Raw genomic sequence first — 25,102 nt, 5'->3', positions numbered from 1 at the left:
ATTCACTAATTTTTACCTTAATACTCTGACTGCCGAGACCCTATTTTTTAGGTATCTAATTTTGTGATGTCAGTCATATAAAACTGACTGTCTAAAGTGTGAAAATTTTACAGTGTCTGTGATTTATGCCATAAACTGTATCGTCAGTCTTTTTAGAATGTTACATTTATTTCGTTTTGTCTATCGAAATCATGGCGCTTGATTCTATTTACATGGAAAATCTTATACCGCATAAATATAAATTCAGATCTTTACAATACATTAAATTGTGTTTAAAATATCAGTATGAAATAATAAAAAAGTAATTTAGGAAATACAAATACACCTCTTTAAAATAATACAATTTTACTTCAACTTCAAATATGAGAAAAAAATTCGGGTTTTATCGTCGGTCATTTCAAAAAAAAAAAACGAAAGAAATATCAATAAATACAAGTGACACAGAGCAATGGAGAGGTCAATGTTACATATTCCTCGGAGATAGAATTTCAAATAAATAATTAGGAGAAAAATTGGTGTTAAGGACGCAGTTAAAAGAATTACAACGCCGAAATGGAACTAGACATGCCATGTTGCCAGAGTCAGAGATAAAGATGGACCAAGCAAATTTTAGAATGGAGATCTACACTAGTGATGTAACGAATATTCGCATATTTTTGCATAATCGCATTCGCGAAATTTGTGCGAATGTTTTGCGAATATGAATGTAAGAAAAAAATAATTTGAAGATTAGGTTAATAAAATAAAAATCCATTCACTTCTCAGTTTTTTTATTAAGAAAACTTGCTTTATTTTACAAGCTTAGAAAACTATATAATTAGAAAACAAAAAATAAATGATGCAATGTAAACAAACAAAAACAAATTATTCTTTGAAACTGTTGTTATCCTGAAGTTTTTGATTTTAGACAATCATCTTGAAAAAGCGAAGAATTATTCAACTACAAACTAAAAATAGTCTATGTGTTTTTATGTAAAGAGTTTAAACAAACATAAACAGTGCGACTTCAGTTAGATAAGTTCAGATAAATTTAGTAATTCAGCAATTTTCGGAACGAGATACATATAATGTACACTACACTGTAACGTAATACAGTACATGATTTGTATAATTGTTCTGAAAATTGCTGAATTACTAAATTTATCTGAACTTATCTAACTACACGCGCAAATGAAACTGCCGGCAGCAGTGGCGGATCCAAGGGGGGGTCACGGGGGTCATCACCACCCCCAAAACAAAATTAAATATGAATCAAATAATCCTAAAAAAATAATTTAAAACCCATCAACCTTATAAGCAGGAAGTCAAGAGTTGAAGAAATGATTCAAACTCATTTATTCTACGGGTAGGTGTAGAATTATACGGAAGTCTTTTTAAACTGCTCTTTAAAAAAATCAACAATTCTAAATACAGTAATACCTCGACTAAGACATCCACGAATTCAGAGGCGATTTTCAAATTTTGTCAATTCGTCATTTTAGTGCCAGAGAATCGTTCAATTATCGATGAGATAGAATTTCCGATAGAAATGGAAAACTTCCTGATTGTATTTTAGAAGTATTAGAAAACTGCGATATTCACATGTATCCAAATAGAATATTTCTGCTGATATTAATTACACTGCCAAGTCTAAAGACTTGGATTAGAAATAGAACTTCGGAGGAAAGGTTAACTGGTTTAGTACTCATCAATGTGCATCTTGAAATTTCTCTAGATGTTGATGTAATCAAAGAGCGATTTGCTTAATCGGATAGGCGAAAAGAATACATTTTATAAAATTATATAATATTTACTTATCTTATTCTTACAGTATTTTTAACCACTCAATTCGTGAGAAAAATTTCAATACCGAGTAAAAAAATATTTCACTCACTTATGTTTTTTGTTAAATAAATTAATTTAAATAAATTGCTCTCTATCTTAAGCTGTTCTTAGTATCAAATGTGTGTCCATGTCTGTCCAGTCTCTTACATTCTTCAGCCAGGAGCATTTTCTTCTACTTTCCCTTCCATTATGAGTCGTAGAAAGTTATATTTTTCTCCTCTGTAAATATGTCCTAGATCACTCGTTTTTCTATTGTTTACAATATTTAGGAGTTCTCTCAGTCTTCATTACTTTACTCGTTGTTGGCCACATGCTCTGTCCACGAAATCTTCAGCATCCTTCGAAAAACACACATTTCAAAGGCTTCTATACGCATCATACTTGTAATTCCGATATTTCCACTCCGTATAGCAATAAGGAATAAATGAATGTTTTTACAAATTGATATCGGATATCCAACGATAAGATAGAGTTTATTAGGAATGTTTAATACATTCATTACTTACATTGAGTTATTGCATTTAAATTAGTTAACATGGGTTTATACTTATTTATCCTTGGTTTGTTCTTGATTTTGTAGCCATAGGATAGGTGGGTTTAAATTAATTGTCTTTAAAATAACTAGTTTAAATTGACAGTCCTTGATTTTTCAGTATTTATATTTTAATAACTTTCCTATGGTTTAATAGTTTTGTACACTTGATTTTACTGTCATAGAGTATGTGGGATTAAATTTTTTTTTCTGGTTTAAGTTTAAGATCCCTTAATGTTGTATCCTTCTTTGGACCCGTAGAGTATTTGGGTTTTAATAATTTCTCATTTGTTTAATATATCGCCTAAAATAATTATTGAGAAAATGGTTCCCTTACATAAGGCACTAATGATATCAATCATAAAGGTGCAAAAATCTAAATCCTATATCAAAATCACCCTCAAGACCCATGACCCCCCCACCCGACAAAAAATTTCTGGGGATCGGCCACTGAAAGGTGCAAAAATCTAAATCCTGTATCAAAATCATCCTCAAGACCCATGACCCCCTCTGACAAAAATTTCCGCCACTGGTCGGCAGCGCCTGAGACAATTAAAATTGCCAAATTAAAAAAATGAATATTTGCATTCGTGAATGTCGGTGGCATATATTCGCATTCGCGAATGTTAAAAAAATGACATTCGTTACATCACTAATCTACACACAATGCTTATTGTAATCGAGGACGCCCTCCGACAAGATGGTTGGACGACATCAAACGCATCCAGCATGATTGGATTCAAAGTGTTCCAGATCAAATGCAATGTAATTATTAACTGGTGGCCTATGTTCAGTAGTGGACTCAAAACTGCTAATGTTGATGATTTCAAACTTCTCACCTCTAGTAATATGACCCAAAGATTCCAACATTTGATTTTAATAGTTTTTATAACTTCGCGAACCTTTTGTAATGTCACAATACTTTGGAATTTGTTACACAATACATTAAATCCATGATGTTTTGAGAATCAGTCATCTCCATATTTCTCTATTTTGGACATTTTTGTCAATTACATGGTTTCTAAATTAATTTGAGTTGTTAATCATCTCTACTTGTTTTCCTGCAATAGTTAGTCTCCCAATATATGTCGCTTTGTAATAATGGTGAACTTAGTTTTTTTTTCACGTCCATTTCTAGTCCTGTTGGATACTTCATTGATTTGCTACATTTACTTATTTTTGCGAATCTCGTTTTGAACTTCTGTTCGTCAATAAATTTAACTTTGTGAAAACTAAAACTTTTTGTTTGTTCTTTGCATTTTTTTTATTATGTATTCTCCCCTGGCAATGTCTTACATATATTGGTTATGTTCTTTATTTTCTAGTATCAAACAACGTGAACAATGTACTTTTCATCGATTTGATGTATGGGTGTTCTAGCATTATTTATTTTGTTTTGTTTTTTCTTGTATTTTTTTGAGCTCACTTGGTCAATTTTTTCAATTTCCTTTTTTGGTTGCAATTCCATCCAGAATTGAGAGAATATCTTCTATGAAAATTAATATTAAGACAAGTTGTTATTATGAAATACAACATAGTTTGTTATGAAAACGAAATGCAAATAACGGAATCTTCCATCTTGGGCTGTTGTACCAACCATTCTGGTTTATATATTTTCATGTGTAATATTAAATTTTACCGAATTTCACCTTATGATAGATAGTCCATATAATTTTACTTATTAAATACATCAAAAAATGTATTGCATAATAAAGAGTTTTTGATTATTAACATAGATTTCTATTTTAGGGTGAGTGGGAAACTAGAGTTAAAAAGAAAAAGAACAGACAAGCTTCAGCCAGCAAACAAGACAAGGCCGATGAAAATGCTCCAGTTGAAGAATGGAATGATGTGGCGCCACCATTATCGAATGCCGCTGGCGGAGACAAAGATAAACCACGGGGTGGCAGTCGCGGTGGCAGACAGAACAACAGGGGCTGGCGAGGTCGTGAACGCGAACGTCAAGAAAACGATCGTAATGCTGAGGACCGCCCCCGCGGTGACAGGGACAGAAGAGGGCGACCAGGCGGTGGCCCTAGAGGCGGAGGAAGTGGTCGTGGAGGAAGAGGAGGTGGCAGAACCGGTGGGCGGTATTTACCCAGGGGCAACAGAAACAATAACGCCTATAAGCCTATTGACACGTGGGATAGTTCGAATACTTGGGATAATAATACTGTCGCCGTTACAAATCACACTGTAGAAGATAATTGGGATGATTTTCCAGGCACAGATGAATGGTCAACAGAGGAATACCAAGGAAGTCTGGCAGATACTAAAGTATTTACTCCTAGCATTCCTTCTTCAGCAATGGATCCTGTGATTGAGCAAAGTAATGCAATGAATGCATTGCAAGATCCAACTTTTGTTGCAGATCAACTGGTACAGCATTCTAATCAGAGGCCCTCACAAAGTCCTGTGCCACCTATGATGGGTAGTCTTACAGCAGCTCAAACTCAATACTTTTCACAGGTATGTTAATTTATTTATATGATTTATGTGGGTAAATATTGTTCACTGGAGTGTTTTACGTTATTAATAATAAAATGAATTACATTTTTGACATTTTTTATAAGAAATTGCAAAATTGATGTTATACCTAGTAACAACACAACATAATAAAATTTTAATATCTAGTATTTCCTCCTAAATCTGATAATTTGTGTCTTCCTGATCAGGCTGTACAAAATATATTTAATGAATTTTTGCGGAATTTGCAGCTTGTCGCATAGATATACTATGGGATTATCCTTAGGACTTTTTTTGTCCACTTATGTGCTGCAGTTTTGACTTCTTTAAGGTATTGGATTACTATTATTACTGTATTTGGGCTCGAAAACTATCATGCGTTATCACAATTACGCTGTAGCCAATAAAGCCAACATAAGGTAAAACATGTTCTTAAGGATCATGCATATTTACTATACAGTGTTCCACATTAAGAAAATAACATTAGGTTTATGAAGATCAGTGTTGCCAAAACTCTCAGGCATGCGGTTTACTAGATTGTCGATATATTTTTCGAATTTCCATTTTCAATTAACATTTAACTGTAAATTCAGAATAACAACTGAAGAACCACAAAACCTTATTATCATTATGTAGTCTCAGAGAACGACATAAAATCGCTGACATATGTACACCGTATTATTTTAAGTTGCAATTAGTAATTAGATATATGCATTCCAAGCGGTCCGTTTATTTGCTTTTAAATCTTTAACAGCCAGCAAAGTGCATGATTTAACTAAGCAATACTTTCTACTGATTTCTATGATTCATGGTATATGATACTCTTACCGAAAAACAAATAAACTATCGTTACTATAATTAAAATAAGATAAAATAAAATTATCTTTTGTAAATAATATTTATTTAATTAAAATCATTTTCCCTACTTTTCATCTCTTGTTTCGAATGGTCACTTTTGGTCAATTGCGTTAAAAAACATTAATTTAATTCATGTCTGTGAAAACGAAAATACAAATTATACAACCCTGAATCACGCTTGTGTTCATCGTGGCATCGCTGCGCTTCTACCGTCCATATGAAATACATGGCCCTATCTCCTCAATGTTATTTTCTTAACGTGAAACGCTCTATAGTCAGCAGTCTTCCTGAAATATATGTCAATGAGCTCTTTGCGATTCTCCCAACTAATCACATCCTCTATTATAATGGAATCGCCTTCAAAGCCAAGATTGTGAAAAAGATTACATTTTATCTCATAATCTTCCTTATACACAACTACTTCCATCAGGCTCCTATCATTTTATTTTTGTGTTATCTGTTAAGAGGACCTTTCCTCACTGACAAGTTATTATCTGCTTTGTCAAATTCTAAATGTGCAATTTTGTTTCTAAACATAATAGATTTAAGCTGACCTTTTAAGTCTTATTATTACTGTTTTGATTAATACAATGACTTGTCTGGAGGTTAATAATTGGTTTCTAAGTTGCAGTGCTGTAAACATGTGATTTGGTAGAAACTAAAGTCGCAAATGTGGGTCATCTCTTGGTACTATAAATATATCAAATACACGATTCTAATCAGCCTGTTTTGAGGCATCTCGCTAACTCAAACTATACACCAAAGAAAAATATTGGAGATGTCAATTTGACAACAAATTATTTTTTGCCATTGTCACGTATTGATTTAAAACGGCAATATCTAACGCATATTTTATCTGCAATACATATCAAAATACATAAAACATCTCGGAACAATATTTATCAGAATTTATCAAACTATTGTAAGTAACCAAAGGTTTAACAAAAGAAAATAAAGTGAAAATATAATAGTCAATATTTTTGTTTGTTAGGTATATTAGAAATCAAATAGACTATATGCTTGTTAACAAAAGATATCGAAATAGTTTCAACAGTATTAAAACCTACCCAGGCGCTGATATTCAATCTGACCACAATCCTTTAGTGGGCGTGTATAGAACTAAGTTAAAGAAAATACGCGGAAAAACTGTAAAAAAACATGACATGAGAAAACTGAAATGTAGCGAAGTAAAAGAAATAGTCAGCAAAACATTAAATAGAAAATTTAAAGAAATCGATAATACAACGGAAAGCACAGAAGATAAGATAGAATCCCTTAAGAAAACAATAGACGACATTAAAGACAATTTTATGAAGAACGAAGAAGGTAAGAATAAGACATGGATGACGACAGAGATTCTGCAACTAATGGAAGAAAGAAGGAAAAACAAGAACGATAACTCCATGTATAAAACATTACAGCGAGAGATACAGAGAAAGATCAGAGAAGCCAAACAGAAAGAACTGGAGAAAAAATGCCAAGAAATCGAAATTCTCCAAAGTAAATACGACGACTTCAACGTACATAAGAAGGTAAGAGAAATTACAGGTAAATGTAAAAACAGAAGAATAAGTAAACTTGTTAATGACAATGGAGAGATAATTGTGGACAAAGAGAGCATCAATGATACCTGGAAAAATTACATAAGAAATTTATTTTTTGATGAGAGAGAGAACCAGCCCCCAATACCTACGGAAACAGGACCACCTATACTAGTGGCAGAAATAAGAGCAGCCATAATATCACTAAAAGAAGGTAGAGCTCCAGGACCAGACGGAGTACAATCTGAATTTCTTAAACTTCTTGATGATGAATCTTTAAGAGTACTATGTAAAATCTTCAATAATATCTATGACACAGGCAATATCCCAAAAGATTGGCTACTTTCAGAATTTATTACCTTACCAAAGAAACAGGGAGCAAAAAAGTGCGGAGAATATAGGCTAATAAGTCTAATGAGCCATACATTAAAACTTTTTCTTAAAATGATACATCGTAGAATATACAAGCTATGCGAAGAGAGAATACAAGACACACAGTTTGGATTCATGAAGGGCGTAGGTACAAGAGATGCACTGTTTAGTCTACAAGTATTATTTCAAAGATGCAGAGATATGACTTGCGATATTTACACCTGCTTTGTGGACTACCAAAAAGCATTTGATACAGTTCAACACCAAAAAATGATGGATATTCTAACAAAAGCCCAAATGGATGATAAAGATCGGCGTATAATACAAAATTTATACTGGAACCAATCAGCCACAATAAGAACGAATTTTGGAGGTGAACCAACGGAAATGATCCAGATTCTACGAGGCGTTAGACAAGGTTGTATACTTTCACCTATATTATTTAATCTATATTCAGAGGAAATATTTAGTGAAGCCTTGGAAAAATGCGAACATGGAATACTTCTAAATGGAGAACGCCTAAACAACATCCGTTATGCAGACGACACCGTTATTTTTGCAGACAGTTTGAACAGTTTACAGCAACTGATAAACAAAGTAAATGAAGTAAGTGAAAGATTTGGACTTCAAGTAAATATAACAAAAACTAAATTTATGATCATCAGCAAAAATAAAGTTAGAGACGCTCAACTACTTATCAATAATACACCAGTGGACCGAGTAAAACAGTATAACTATCTTGGAACAACAGTAAATGAACAATGGGATCACTCACAGGAAATAAAATGTAGAATAGAGAAGGCTAGGAGTGCATTCAATAACATGGCCAAACTCTTTAAAAGCCACAATCTTAATCTGGAGATAAAAGTAAGACTCCTACGATGTTATATCTTCTCAATATTGTATTACAGAGTTGAATCCTGGACACTAACTGAAGCAATGGAGAAAAAACTTAAAGCCTTCGAGATGTGGCTATACAGGCGAATTCTAAGGATATCATGGACAGACAAGATAACCAACGAGACCGTATTACGAAGAGTGGGCAAAGAAAGAGAGGTGATGTATACCATTAAAAGGAGAAAGTTGGAATATCTCGGACATATAATGAGAAACAGCACTAAATACAGATTACTGAAGGTAATCCTACAGGGTAAAGTATTCGGAAAGCGAGGAATTGGGAGAAGGAGAATATCATGGTTGAAGAACCTGAGGAAATGGTTCTCCACAACAACAACGAATCTATTTAAAGCATCAGTCAATAAAATTATTATAGCCAGAATGATTGCCAATATTCGGAACGAATAGGCACTGAAAGAAGAAGAAGGTATATTTGTTTGTTTTTGTGCATTTATTCCTTTTGCTCTTCTGCCCTGCACTTTATGATCTAGAGCTCCTCTCGGCAGACTGTCATCATCCATCCTCACTACCGGACATCGAAGTCTCTGAAATCTAACATATTCTGAGAAAGGTGGTTCTTTAAACGGATGATGCAGTTCCTCATTATATCTAGATCTTTATATACCATTTTCGGCGATTGATTTAAAGATCTTCATTAGAATTTTCCTTTTCAGAACTTTAGTGTTTTCTGTCACCACCCATCTCTCACATCCATAACATACTATTTGTCTAATTATGGTTCTATGGAACTTAATGTTCGATTTGTCATCCACAAATATATATTTATTTAATAAATCTTTTTGTTCTGAGAAAAGAAAAAAAAAATGCAATTTTTCACTTTTTACATTTTGTATTTTCTACTGTTAAAGAATTCTACTTTCTTTGTTGTATCAGTATCTGTTGCTTCAATTCATTCAGTATTCGATTGTATAAAATGATTTACATTAATATTGCATCATGCTGTTCACGAGTTTGCTTTCGTTTCTCATATAAATTATTAAAGATATTTCAAGAAGTTTAATAATACATGTTGATGGTTAAGATCAATCAGTCAATAGAATTTTTTGTGTGCCAAATCTTTTGATCTTATATTTTAACTTGATCACCTGTATATATCAGTAAAATTTAAACTTTTACATATATTTAATCTCCTTATTTTATTTATAGCTGCAGCAGAACAATGATAGCCTCGCCAAATCGTATCAGACTCAACCTTATCAAAGTCAAACTTATGAAAAACCTACTACAAACCAATATGCAAGTAACACAAGTCCACAGTACAACAGTGCATCTACTAATCAGTATGGGTCGAGTGTTTCTTCTCAACCTTATGTTACTGGAACTCAGCAGTATGGCACCCAAACCAACTCAAGCCAGTATGGCACCCAAACCAACTCAAGTCAATATGGAACAGACAATACATACCAGAGCAATGTTTATGTTGCAGGTCAAGAAACGGTGTCCACTCAACAACCAACCCGGACAAAACCACAGAGGGCTCGGGTACCACCGCCCTCAAAGGTAATTACTTTTGTTTTATACTAAAACATTTAACCTTGTCTACAATAATTTTTAATAATTTTAGTATGTTGAGTACGGATAAAATTTTTTAAATATTAGTAATGTTTAGTTCTTTTATATAAACGATACTGATTCTCTGGTTGGTCTAGTTCAATTTCATTTACCTCAATATAAAATAGTTTTGAAAAATTCTATGGTTTTCTCTTGTTCATTATCATCTGATGTATTTGATTCTTCAATAGAACTCTTTTGTTCATTGATTTGTTCCTAAAACTCACTTGTGATAAAGTAAATCTCATCATCTTTATGATGCGATCTATCAATTACAAGTAAATTTTAATCTCAATGGAAATTTCTGAGATTCTCAACACTTGCGTACATAACCCGATACATTGTAGCACTGCGTACTACAATGATATATGCAAGGCCAGAATCGCTCACTGTCGAAGAGAATTGGGCGGGGTTTTTTAAACATATAGAAACTATCGTATCTTAAATCCAAGCACAATTCGATAATATGAAATTATAATTTATTATTGGACGCCACCCCTGGTTTATCCTCGAAGGGGACGAGCAAAGAAAAAATTAAGATTTGTCGAAGGTTTACAAGAAAACTATACTTTATTATTTCTTAGTAATGAACAAAAAGAAAACATTAAAAGTTATGTCATCCCAAAAGGATACCAAAATACCATTTTATATTTACACTATCATAAACAAAAAAGCTTTGTATCATATTAAATTAAGAATTAGTTATAAAGAAAATGAATATATATATTAACCACAAATTTCGAAATTTGTTTACATTGAAAATAATATAGTTATTTATCAACTAGGAATAATAGAGAAATTAAACCTTTAAATAAAATTAAAACACTTCACTATATTTTCGTTCTTTGAGTTCATAATTATTTCTCGTTTTCTTGGTAGAAGATATAATAAAACATTGGTACAACCAGAATCTGCTCTGTTTCTTCTCTTATTTAATCAGTCGGCCAAATAAAACAGAATATAAAACATAAAACATGTATTAGAAATATATCAGCATTATAGCCTCTCCAATAAGGGTCTAAAAATAAATATCTATCTGAAATATGGACAAGAAAAGGATTTCTTAGCTCACCTCTAAATGAGACCCACGGCGGAAACACGTCTTAACGGTTGTACGTTCTTAAGAGAAAAGAGGGAGACGCTATTCTTGCGCTCTCGGAATTTGGGCGTGAGTGACAAGTTGATGAATGGGCTCATCTACCGGATATATTTGGGAATTACAGAAGAATCCTTGAGTCGGCTACAGGTACTTGACAGATAGATGGGGTTAGTAGTTTTATTAAAAAAAAAATAATCGAAATTTATGATTTTCTTTTAAATCTTTTGAAACGGTTACAACATCTGTAGTTTAAAGATAAACTTACCCTCCAATATGTGAATTTTGAGGCTTACGGCTAAGTGGAAAGTTTGGAAAGGAATTATGTCACAAAGCTTATGAGTGCGTGCTCGCTGAAATGTTAAGATCCCATGGATAAAACGAAAATTATGTTACTGTAGTTTTGGATTATTTGCTGGCAGTATTTTATCTTAAATCAGATTACTGTATAGTCTAATAAATATTACCTATGATGAAACGATGACGAGACTGAATAACAAGCAGGTTAAAGCAACACTACTTTTGTGATAAGTCTTTTATCACTCTGTACAATGTTACTTACAAACCAGTTTGTTAATACAGATGATCATGGCATCCTGATTTTAATTTAAATGTCTGTAATTTTATTGTTATCAGTATTTGCCCTTTTTCAATTTTATACTATTTTAAATTTCAGATACCAGCTAGTGCAGTAGAAATGCCAGGTGATCTAAATTCAAGTATAGGCTACTTGGATGTCCAATTTGGTGCTATGGATCTGATAGATGCAAATTCTTCGTTTGATGGAGGCATAGAAACCAAATATGGTACTACAACTCAGTCTACTAATAGCATTGAAGCAGCATCAGTAGTGACTCCTTCAGGTGGAAGCCTAGATCTCAGTTCATCGTCTGTAAATCAAAACTCTAGTTTGGATGCCTATTCCCCTAAAACTAATACACAGAACAGTATTAGCTCTGCATTGTCACAGAGCGTAAGTATTTTTACATAACATAACTGTTAATTTTTAATACGAAAAATTGTTACAGTATTTTTGTTTGTTGTGCTTGTCATTGAAATTTTTTTACCACTTCTTTTTTGTCTTTATTGTTTTTGCATGTATAATGCCATATTATTTTTTCTGTTTCTCATTATAGATCTGTGTTCCATTTCCAAATTCAATTGGAAATTAAATGCATGTTTACTGTACTCAGATGAAATTCGAATTTGATCCTTTTTTTCTTAAGATGTTTTTCAATAAGGTGTTAATCATGTCTGTTTATACAATGTATATGTCAAGTAGTATTGGAGTAGTAGACTTGTATTAAAAAGTAAGAATACCTAACTTTGTATATAATCGTTCAGAAATAACTGAATTCACGATATGCTCGCCAACTTGGAAAATGCAAATACCACTGCATCAAAACGATCGATTTTGTATCCAATGTTTTTTAAATTAATTAACTGCGTAAATGTCCTAGGCTGCTTCAGCTGTTTGTGTTTATGTATACTATTTTTTTTTTCCTCAGCTGTCAAATTCAGATTCCATTCCCCAAACAACTGATCATCTGACGAACACGTACAGTTCTGCTCCTCGGACGACGACGCAGGGCAGCACTCCAGCATCATCTTCAGTAACAGCAGCAGGCCTGGATCTAGGAGGGAGTAAACAACCGCCTGACACACATTCGTACTCACAGTCTTCAACTTACAGTTCCTACCAGCCTAAGACAAATACTTACAATTCATCGACATATAGTGGGACAACAGTAAGTATAATGATTTATTGATATTATTTTCTCTTCTAATAAATTATAATATCTAAATATAAAATGTTATCTATGATGACACGATGACGAGACTGAAGGTTGAGGTATTAACTCATGAACAGCACTTTTTATAAGTTTTTTATGTTAGTGTATAGTTCATAGTGTTGCCTTTTCTTTAGGATGTCATTGGCAATCTGAGATAAAACCTTTATTACTAATAACGCGAAATAACAATGCTGAATATATATTTATTAAAACGCTACTCACCTGAAAAATTAGTATACTAAGTATAACAAACAATTGCATTTACTTTAAGAAAGTAAGAAAGCAAAAAATTATTTTGAAATAAAAAAACTATGCGGAAGGTTTGGAGACCCCCTCTGAATATCTATAAAAAAACTAGAAAAAAATATTTTTGCTACTTCGGTTTTATTGGCCATGTATATACACACAATAAGATCGGTTTTGTCAATTGGCATCAAGCTGCAAAAATAGGACCCATTGAGGAATAAGCTTAGGAAGGTCACTTGAGCTTAACTTGAGCCGTGGCACCAGTAATTATGATCCGTCCTTTCAAGTAACCTCAGTAATGCGAGGAACATAATATACATGGATAGAGGAGCACTATGGTATTCTTTATTTTAAAAGCGCTGTCCTTGTAACTTATAAAACAAATCAACATGCTAACAATTATCAAAATTCATCAAAAATTTTAATTACTATTTTTTTCCAGTCTACTGTGAGTTCTTATGTTACGAATCAAGCTAATAGTTATGCGAACAGTCAAACTGGATCATACAATGCTGCTAGTGGGAACACTTATCCAAGTACCTACTCTTCAAATAGTTCTTATCAATCTAATACAAATTCAGCAGCATTTCCATCGATTAGTCAGGCTAATTCCTACTCTTCAAATACCCCATCCTATCCACAGAATACTAGTCAATCTGTTTATGGTGCTAGCACAGGTAAGTTTTTTTATATGTTATGTAATTTATGAAATCTAATAGTACAAGATCCCACTGCAGATTACTACGTTCATGACATAATTAACCAAACTCACATCTTTACATACATTTAAGAATAGGAGAATACATTGATAATAGGTTACCAGTCAAAAAGTGGCCGCAAGCTTTAGTTTTAATTCAATTAATGGTAATTAATTGTTACTGACTCACAGGAAATAAAATGTAGAATAGAGAAGGCTAGGAGTGCATTCAATAACATGACCAAACTCTTTAAAAGCCACAATCTTAATCTGGAGATAAAAGTAAGGCTCCTACGATGTTATATCTTCTCAATATTGTATTACGGAGTTGAATCCTGGACACTAACTGAAGCAATGGAGAAAAAACTTGAAGCCTTCGAGATGTGGCTATACAGGCGAATTCTAAGGATATCATGGATAGACAAGATAACCAACGAGACCGTATTACGAAGAGTGAGCAAAGAAAGAGAGGTGATGTATGCCATTAAAAGGAGAAAGTTGGAATATCTCGGACATATAATGAGAAACAGCACTAAATACAGATTACTGAAGGTAATCCTACAGGGTAAAGTATTCGGAAAGCGAGGAATTGGGAGAAGGAGAATATCATGGTTGAAGAACCTGAGGAAATGGTTCTCCACAACAACAACGAATCTATTTAAAGCATCAGTCAATAAAATAATTATAGCCAGAATGATTGCCAATATTCGGAACGAATAGGCACCGAAAGAAGAAGAATTGTTGAACAATAATTTCGTTTATTTATTTTTTAAATAAAATACGCTGTTCATGATGTATATGCATGTTTTTTATATCAAATTAAAGCTAATTTTTTATTAATAGGATAATATAGGATTGTCTAAGAAAAAATGGTCGCAAATTAGGATTGCCAGCTGTTAAAAACGCGAAATATAATGATAAAGTAACCGAGAGATAGCGCGCAACGCCACTGTTTGACATGGCTAGTGTCAGTCGTCGATAGATTGTGTTAATAATATACATATTATCACTTGTAAAATCAGTGTCATTGCGCGCTAACTCTGTTTTATTTTATATTTGATACCTCGCGATTTTAACAGCCGGCAACCCTAATTTGCGACCATTTTTCTTTGGCAACCTTCATCATTATCCAATAATCATATTAAGAAAAAAATTAGCTTTCATTTGATATAAAAAACATGCATATATGTGATGAGCAGCGTATTTTATGTTTTAAATAAGTGTAAATTTATTTTCCTATTCTTAAATATATGTAAACATGTGAGTTTGATTAACTACGTTATGAACGTAGTGATCTTGCAGTGAGATCCTAGACTAGTAAGTATACATATTTTATTATTAGCAGTATGTGTGAATACTTCTTCATTTTTTTAACAATTTTAACAATTTATTTGAAGGTGGTGAAAGTGATTAACTATTTTACTGTGGTATTTAAAGCAAAATTTTGTTCATTGCCTATAACTTAAATGTATTTACAAGTATTTCAATGTTTATTAAAATAAAACGAGTTCAATATTATTTAGAATGATAGTATAATTTGTTTTTTTAATTTAATATTTCAATTTGCGTTAATTAACTTCAATAAATTTTTGTCTGTCAGAATATTTAGTTGCTAAAGGATTTTTCACCTAAGAAGACCGCTTCGCCATTAAATGCTGGTAACTTTATTACTAGCGGACCAGATAAGCGGCGATATATTTTACACTACCTTTATGAATAACATTTTACTGCTCTGTTGTTTCAATCAGCACTGTTCAACAAGTTATCGTTTATTGGTTTATAATTTTATTGCAATGTTAATTTTTTTTAATTTCTTCTGACGTAACGTATAATGTAGGTTTACCCAATAATTAAAGTTATGCATTTACAAGAACATATTTGAAAAATAAGGAGTAAATATCATGTGTCATAATAATTGAAATCTCAGGAAAAAAAGGCAGTTAAGATTTTATACACATTTAAAAAATTTGTTTAGTAATGTATTTCTTAAATCTACACAATCATTGAAAAATGATTCATGCTGTTTAAAATATCTTTCTGTTAACGACACTGACGACAAAGTATATCAAATTCAAACGTCATCATATTTCTCTTCTGTTTATCCTTAAAAATTAATTGATGGTCGTGGGTTATATTTTTGTGTTTTAATAATTTAACAAAATACATAATCAGCAAAAACCTTATTTAAAACATGCGAACGGTTTTGCAATCACAATCAATACAGTGTTTATGCTTGTTTAGCATTGGCTGTTAAATAATTTGTGTTCGATTGTTTCGTCTGTTGTACAACCCTCGTCCTTTTTAGGGTGTAGTAGTTGTATATAAGTACCTATTTTTTATAGTAGTGTAGTGAAGCAGTACTTTAAAGCAAAATGAGTAATTTGGAAGAAAATAATATACAGTCGAAACGTAAAGTGTTATCTCCAGAAGAACGGCGTTTAGTTCTAAAAGTAGAAAGTTATTTAAAAAAAAATAATAATAATAATATGGGTCCATTGACATCTGTTATGGCAGTTCAGAAACGCACATGCGATGCTTGCGGTATCTCAGAGAGGACATTCCGAAGAATTAATAACATGAGTGGGAATGAAATAAATAAAGTAAGCAAGAGAAATCGTCGACATCCAAAAACTTTAGATTTGCACTATAGAGACCTTAATGAACATTTGATAATATGTTATAATAATAATTTCGATTATTCGAAATATTCCGTTCCACTTCTATTAACAACCCTGTATATATAATATTGTGTATATAATATTACAATATTATACATATTGTAAAATCCAATATTATTACTGAACATAAAATAAAGGAAACTAAATATTTTTACTTTTCAAGCGATCAGAGTTAAATATTAACGTCCCACTGTTTGAGGCCCACTGTTTGAGGCCCACTGATCATATCTTAATTACATACATATCGGCCTTCATAGGGTAAAAGGATTTTAGGGCTCTATTATACATACTGTTCAGTTCAAATCCTCACTGTAAATTAAAAGAGAAAAGACTATATTTATTATATCGTAAAAACAAGATTTAAGTGTTTATTTATAAAAGTTGATAATTTTTATTGAAAACATTGTATGGGATTCCCGCGTATATCTGGTTTGAGCTTGAATTTCTGTTTTAATGACAAATTAATAAAATTAGTCACTATATCACTGGTTGAATATCGTGAATACTGGCCTCCCCTAATAATATAAAGGGTAATGGTAATCTTTGAAATACCAAAAAATGGGTAGTAGTCAAAAATAGTATGTTGATTGAACACAGAATGTAGGATGAAAGTTCAGGGGTATTTGATGAACTCGACACAGTGGTAAATAAGAGTAGACATGAAGTGATGTGTGCCATAAATGGGTGGTTTAACACTCGAGCAAATCTCTTGCAAGGTGCTATCGAAAGAATTGAGTACCAATGAGAAAAGTGTGTTAAACTGACAGAGGCCATGTTAAGTTGTCAAAATGTTCCTGTGAGTACTATTTCTTCGTGTATAATAGGGATCAACCCTTTTAAATACCAGTTAAAACAAAACCAGTCATCCAAAAGAGGCTCGACAGTAGTTGCTAGAACCCATCTGAAAGTCACAAAAATAGATCTAGGATATACACAAAAAATCTTTTCAGATCAGTGTTAAAAGATCTAGGAGGCCAAACTATCCTTTTATCTACAATTTATGTAACATTGACTAGACATTTTTTGCTACCACTGCCATTTTCTCATTAATTGATGGTATATGTTCAGAAAATTGTAATGTATTTTAATTTTCTTTAAGGTAAATTTAGACAACTGTCGGTAAATTTGAATGTGATACAGTTTCGATTAAAAATCCCCATATCCACACTTACAGGAGATAAAATAAAGAGGAAAGTTTAATCTGCTCTCTAGGATATAACAACCGCAATTAAAAATATCTTTAATGTAATCATACAAACAATTTGTTTTTGCCATTAATCATAATATTGCATTCCACTCGTTTTTAAAATTATGAGTACCAAGATAAACGTAAACATTGTGACTAATGAATCCTGTCGCCATAGGCGTGCAGAATTAAAAATATTTAAGGGGTAAGACAAATTCAGATGTCGTTTGTGTATTTGCAAGCCTTGTATTTGCACGGGAAAAATATTCTTGTAAATTATTACTTCGATAATAATTTCAAATAGTATTAATAATATAGAAAATAGAATTGTTTCCATTATATCCCAATTAAATTCCCAAATAATTTGTTTCCACAGTAAAATAGTTAATGTCTTTAATAGTTTCTAATAGTTATTTTAAAATTTAAATATTTTTCGTGTTATCACAATATTCTTTTATTTTGTTAGGTTTGAATAACAGTTCAAGTTATGGTAATACGACGACAAGCCAGTATAACAGCTACAGTTCCACGAACAAAATAGGCAAAGACAGCAACGTCTATGAGAATAGTTCGAGTACATCAAGTAGCAGCCAGACGACTTCTACGAGTAGCGTTACGACTACGACGCCATTGTCATTGTCTCAGTCCGGAGTTACTACTAGTAAAACGTCGACAGCTTTAGGTAAGTCTCATTAGCCATTTTTGACATGAAGATAACCTTAATGAGTTCCTGAAGTAGTTTTAAATGATTTTTTAATACATTGAAAAAGCGTGTGACTCACGCCCTTGCATTCAGATCTCTATTACATATTTTTCAGAGTTATAAATCAAACTGTAAAACGTTTGTGATCTATTTTTCGGAATTGCTCGATTTTTTCGTTTGAGACACTTCACATTTGGCCTTGACAAGTCGTATAATTATTGTATCAAAACGAAAAAATCACAAAATTTAATGTAATACGCAGAAAAAAATTATCTAAGGAAAATAATTGTAGAGTGTAGATTTTTTTTAGGATTCAAGTTTTCTTTAAAAGAGGTCGGCTGAGCTTCATCGCGATTTCCTAACCTCTTTTGTTGTTTGCTTTGTCTATTATTGTCCCATAGCAGACGCGTTCCGTTAAATGATGTTGAAGCAGCTTCTCAATCCCGCAATCTAGTATATGTTGCTCCAAGTCTTCGGTTAAAGTTGTTCCACTACTGGCTTGAGGGAGACGTTCGGTCGATCCTATCCGCCCACAACACTTGCTCTCTATATTATCAGTCCCGATATTAGCGTATGCCAATTGCCAGTGCTTTGTTTGCCAATGTCAAGGTGACATGGTCTCGCGGTCCAATCCACTCACGATACACAAATACCGGTGTGACGTCACGTGCGAAGCAAAGTTTCTATTAGAACGTTAACGTCTGTCCTGTTAGTTGCTTGTATATTCATAATAATTTAGGAATATAATAATGTCTTCAATTCATAAGCATAAAAATTAATTCTATTTTATACATATTTCGATGGTCAAATTCTTACTGAAATATTTCCAAAATCGTGTAATTTGAACAAAGTATGTAGAATGGTTAAATATTAAAAACACTTCCTGAATCACTTAATTAACATTTAAAATTGAAAATTGTTTTAAATGAATGTGTTACAAAATATCTTCGAATTGCTACATTTTCCAACATTAGCTTAATTTGCAATGTTCCACTAATGAATCCGGCTGACAATTCATAATTAAGATTGATGAATATTTTGAAATATCAAAATCAACATTTTGAAAACGAAATATATGGTCATTAGCAGAAACCCTCCAGAAAACCCGATAATATGCATAGGTGACGATCGCATAAAACGCGTGAAAACTTTTAAATACCTTGGCACCACAATCAATGACCAATCGGATCCACAACAAGAGATAAAAACCCGAATACAAATGGCAAGACAAGCTTTTGTGAAATTCAGACCGCTCCTATGTAATCAAAACCTAAATTTCGAAATACGCTACAGAATGGTCAAGTGCTACATATGGTCTATCTTGCTTTATGGCATGGAAACGTGGACTTTGAAAAAAACATCTATCAACAAACTTGAAGCATTTGAAATGTGGTCATTAAGAAGAATGATGCGCATACCTTGGGTGGATAGAGTTCGAAACGATGACGTCCTCAAGAGAGCCGGCGTGGAAAGAGAACTCTTTAAATTAATTAAAAAACGCAAGATTGGTTACCTTGGGCACATATTGAGAGGAGCAAAATATGAAATACCACAGTTAATCCTACAAGGGAAGATCGAGAAGGGTAGGAGAGGAGCCGGCCGCAAACAATTATCCTGGTTAAGAAATATTAAAGAATGGACAGGAATACACAATACAGGCGAGCTGTGTCACGCCGCCAAGAACAGAATTCTAGTAATGAGATAGTCGCCTACGCACTTTGGTGTATGGCATGTTAAGAAGAAGAAGAATATTTTATACTACATTATTAAAATTTATTTCTTGAAGTTAAAAAACTTCTTCATTTGGGTACAAAAGAGAACCTCTAGAGACTGTCTGTAGCCATCTGGTTCCATATATGTCTCATAATTTTGTAGGGTTTTCTAAACCATATTTATGCCTGAATTTGTATGCAACAAAACCAGCAACATACTTGAGTCCCGATGAATTTTTTTCTTTTACCTCATAATTGTCTGCGACTTTCAAAATGTCATCGTCAATTATATGATTCTCCTCCAAATAGTGAGCTTCTATAAATGTATTTTGAAGTATTTTGTCCTGATCAAACAGATTATTTCGAACCTTCAGTTTTTTCTACCAAATTAGACAGTATTTTTTGTGTGAAGCAAATATTTTCTGACGCCGAAAAATTTTGCTACAGAATTTGACAATAATTGAACTGCAGGTCTTACTCTTTGCCTCATAGAGCCTTTAAACAGCGATTATGTAGTGTCAATTTATACGCAATTTTCAATTCTGAAGTCGATATATTTAGCAGCGCTTCAAAGTAATCATTGTTGATTATTTTATTGTCAATGACAAAACCATGATCAATTACAAATGTGGAAAATCTGCAAAAACAAAAATATTTAAAGACTAATCACATGGGTGATTAATAAAACAATTTTTGTCATATCCAACACTCAGCTGAGACCAAAGGGCAGTATTTCCAATACCCATGTCACTGGTGATCTTATATGTCGGGATATTATAATTTTTACAATTAGCTACGGCACAATCCGGCATGTTTGTCGATAATACACAAAATTGAACTAAACACTAGAAAAAGAGATCGAAATGAAAGGGCTTTGTAAAAACAATTCAGCTAACGCACGATGCACAAATACATCTACCGGGACAGGGAATCCTATATCTCGAACATCGTAGTACCCTGTATTGTTGCTTCGCAGGTGAGGTCATGCGCGTCAAAGTACACATTTCTATTCCTTGAGTAGCATACCGGTATTTGTGTATCGTGCAATCCACTCAATATATTCGCGCCACTTCTCCAACGCGGATCTGAAGTTTATCTTTGTGCAGCATGAGATAAAGAATTTACAAAGCCATATTTAGTCATTAATGACGTATGTTGCATAATTACACTATGACACTAGAAAACCGAAGAGAAAACTGGAAACTGCAGTAATAAAACTCTTATGAGAAATTATTCTTGGATGTAAGCTGTAGAATATTAATGAATTAAAAAAGAACCTGTCGTAAGACACTTGTTTGTAGCTGTAAAATATGATATGAAATAAAATTATATTTTCCTTACAGCATAATTATGAATTCTATATAAATTCAATGGTTACTGTGTCTCCCGAGTTTATATGTTTTGTATGAAACCATAATTTTAGTATTTATTTAATGTATTCATCAAAATCAGCTTAAACCAAAACAAAATTAGTATGATTGAATAGGTATGTTCAATATCTTTCAAACGAGGTATCACTTGCCATAAGGTCCCATTTAAAATTATCGGTCACAGTCACCCTGTAACGTCAACTATAGTCGGTTCGCTATATTTACGCGGGTTTCGGATTAACAAAATTATGCTAATGACTCATTGATAACCAGTTGCAGTAAACGACTTCCCAGAAAATTAGGTAAAAACTGCATTAATGGTCATATTTTAAAATACATTAAAATAACATTAGGTTAGGTATAAATTTGTTACAATATTGCAGTTGAATTGATTCTTTGCCAGTGTTGACATTGTATGTTTGGTGGAAATATTTGAAAATGCCTAGACGTGTGTTAGATGTAGATAGTCTAATTTGTAGTGTACATAAGTATTTTACGGATGAAAAAGAAAATGGCGGTCCTTTAAAATCGGTAATGTCTGTTCAACAACGCGTATGTGATGCTCTAGGAATTAGTGAAACCAAACTAAGAGGAGTATTACAAAATCGCAATAATGAACGGCCGAAAGAAGATCACCGAAAAACTCGCCTATCATTGAAAACGAAAGATATTCCAGATGGAAAAAAATTTGAAATTCGTGATACCATGTATCGAATGTGAGCCAACAAGGAACATGTGACCTTAAATACAATTCTCTCGGAATTAAAAGATAGAAAATTTGACGAAATTGGCAGAACAAGTCTATGGCAAGTGATACATAATTTGGGTTTCAAATTTCAAAAGGAGGATAACAGAAAAGCCCTTTGCGAAAGAAGTTCTGTTGTGCATAAAAGAATTAACTTTCTAAGAAAATATTCTAAATTAAATGAAGAAAGGGCAAATTTTATATATTTAGACGAAACATGGATATTTTCTAGGGGTGCAACCAAGAGAATATGGCAAGATGATAACGTAAAGTCTATCAAACATACTGATGGAGAAGGGAAGCGACACATAATTTTACATGCAGGAGGGAAATCGGGTTTTATAGAAGGTGCTGATTTAATATTTTCATCTAAATCAAAATCAAGTGACTATCACGATAATATGAACACAGAAATGTTTGTAAAATGGTTACATGAAAAACTTCTCCCAGGTTTAAGTGAGCCCAGCGTAATTATTTTAGACAATGCACCTTACCATTCTGAAGTATTAAACAAAAGTCCAACGAATTCTTGGACTGTTAATAAAATTAAAGAATGGTTGACAAAGGAACATATACCATTTACACAACATATTTTAAAATCAGAATTATTACGCTTGGCAAATATCCACACAAAACCAAAAACCTTTGTTGTGGATCAGATTATTGAAAGTTACGGTCATCAAGTTTTACGTCTGCCACCGTATCATTGCCAGTTTAATCCCATCGAATATATATGGGGAATAGCAAAACAATATTATGACAACCATATTGGACCTAACGGTTATAGCGACGACGCAGTTCGGGAAACTTGGCGAAAGGCACTTTCAATTGTAACTCCAGAAGTGTGGTGCAACTGTATATTCAAGTGCGAGAAACTAATAGAAGATTGGTGGACTCGTGAAAATAAAATAAACGAAATAAGTCCAATCATAATAACAATTAATGGTGATGACAATGATGATGACGATTATGATATTTTTGATGATAATGACTGATTTTCATTTTTGTTGGCAAGTTAAATTTTTTTATTTTTCATTAGAAATTCTCTCCATGTAACAAATATACATAGACCATATTTTCTGTGTGAAGTGTAATATAAAATTATTATTAGGTTTATATTAGCCACATTAGACTCCATTAATGAAGTAATTCTCCTTATTATACTGTCAATTATATAAAAGATTTTCCATTATTATTTAATTAAAAAAAGGTATGGATTATTTTTCATTTCATTTGACCAGTTGATATTTCCCCAAAGAGCAGGTAATTAAAACTGGGTACTTACAATAAAATTTTTAATCCGAAACCCGCGTAAATATAGCGAACCGACTATATCACTATTACGTCACTTGTTATGACTAGTTGAGAAGCCTACGTCCGTTTATTTCCTTCCTTTAAATTTAACTATTCCGTCCTTTCACATGATCCGGCTCGAAATACCATGTACAATTGTATTTTTAATTATGCGAATTAAAAATTGTCCAAATATTTATTTTTAGGTGCTGGTATTATTTTTTTATTTCGAAATAGGTTAAAAGTAAAATTTATCAATTAATTTCAATATTGTGTGTGTATGCAAATCAAATTACGGTACCTGTGATGTTGAATTAAAACTTCTGCTTCTTCCACAGTACACTGGGTTGGTTGGGAGTCTTCTCCGAAGTTGCGTGGCTGATTTTACACAAAAACTGGAGTGTTTAATCGCGCTGATTTATACAAGACAAGTGCGTGTAGTCCGAAATAGCTTCGCCTCCCTTAAGTATCATGGGAGCGATGCGCACGGGACCGTATTAGTTTACATATATACATAGAAGACATACACACACGTTAATTGAAGAATTAAATATAATAAAAAATACTTAATAAAAAAAAATAAGAATAACAAATTTCGGCAAAATCCACTATAAAAATATATAAAACAGTTTTATTGCTTTGTCATTAAGGTCATTATATATTTCTTCACTGGCCAGAACTTTATGTTTAAAACTGGCTGATCTACATTACAAAATACCTGAAAGTCTTTAAACTTAGCCTGTCCACTACTCCTATCGCGTTTACCTTTCACCAATCTGAATTGAAGAGTAGACCTAGCGGAGTAGAGCATTGTTTAATGCAGTGGTTCCCAACCTTTTTCCCATGATCGCCCCCTTAGACAGGTTTCACCAGTTATAAATACTACAATCGCCCCCCCCACCCAATTAAATTGAAACAAATAATGAATCTATACAAAAGGTAAGTATCCATATTTATTTATTTTTACATTTCGTACAATGATAAATGGTTATATGTGTGTAAAAGAATTGTTAATGGCTTCCTTGGGCCTGGTGTCTCTCATATAATTTCTTTATGTCTGGCTCAATGTTGGTTAATAACAACCTCAAATCCCCTTTTTCTATTATGTCGAGCCTATTTCTTTGTTTGTTTTTCAATATACACACAGAACTAAAACCTTTCTCCACTAGATATGTTGTGGGGAATGCCAATAATAATAATTTGATTGCATTCCACAAGATTGGATACACTTCTTTTATCCGCGGCCAAAATCTTTCGTACCCACACTCCCGAAACAAACTTTCAATTTCAACATCATGTCTCAAATCAATCAAGTTTTCTTGAAGAGAAGAACATACCGTTGAAACTTCCACGCTGAAAGGATTGATAAACCAAGTTGGTACTTTCAGACTAGCCAAATCTTGGAATCGGGATGCAGATCTTCTTTCAGTGTTTGAAGGTGGAGGCAATATGTTTGAAGATCCTCCGAATCACCACAAGAAGATTTCAAGTTGGGGAATTTGGTGCATATTTTCTTCTCTC

The 25,102-nt window shown here is 32.8% G+C and overlaps 1 protein-coding gene across 5 annotated transcripts in view; it reads left to right on the top strand.

The window, feature by feature from the left end:
• Positions 1 to 25,102, top strand: part of lig (ubiquitin-associated protein-like lingerer) — a 99,384-nt gene that overhangs the window by 25,788 nt on the left and 48,494 nt on the right. For all 5 annotated transcript variants that reach the window (XM_072531765.1, XM_072531766.1, XM_072531768.1 and 2 more), the window contains exons 4-9: positions 4,106 to 4,825; positions 9,658 to 10,011; positions 11,835 to 12,131; positions 12,667 to 12,906; positions 13,640 to 13,874; positions 18,225 to 18,440. In XM_072531765.1, coding sequence (XP_072387866.1) covers positions 4,106 to 4,825; positions 9,658 to 10,011; positions 11,835 to 12,131; positions 12,667 to 12,906; positions 13,640 to 13,874; positions 18,225 to 18,440 — 2,062 coding nt within the window. The remainder of the gene's footprint in view (positions 1 to 4,105; positions 4,826 to 9,657; positions 10,012 to 11,834; positions 12,132 to 12,666; positions 12,907 to 13,639; positions 13,875 to 18,224; positions 18,441 to 25,102) is intronic.

This window comes from Diabrotica undecimpunctata, chromosome 5 (genome assembly GCF_040954645.1).
Source record: "Diabrotica undecimpunctata isolate CICGRU chromosome 5, icDiaUnde3, whole genome shotgun sequence".
Lineage (NCBI taxonomy): Eukaryota > Metazoa > Arthropoda > Insecta > Coleoptera > Chrysomelidae > Diabrotica > Diabrotica undecimpunctata.
Note: the sequence above shows the minus strand (reverse complement) of the source record. Positions and strands in the feature narration are given on the sequence as shown.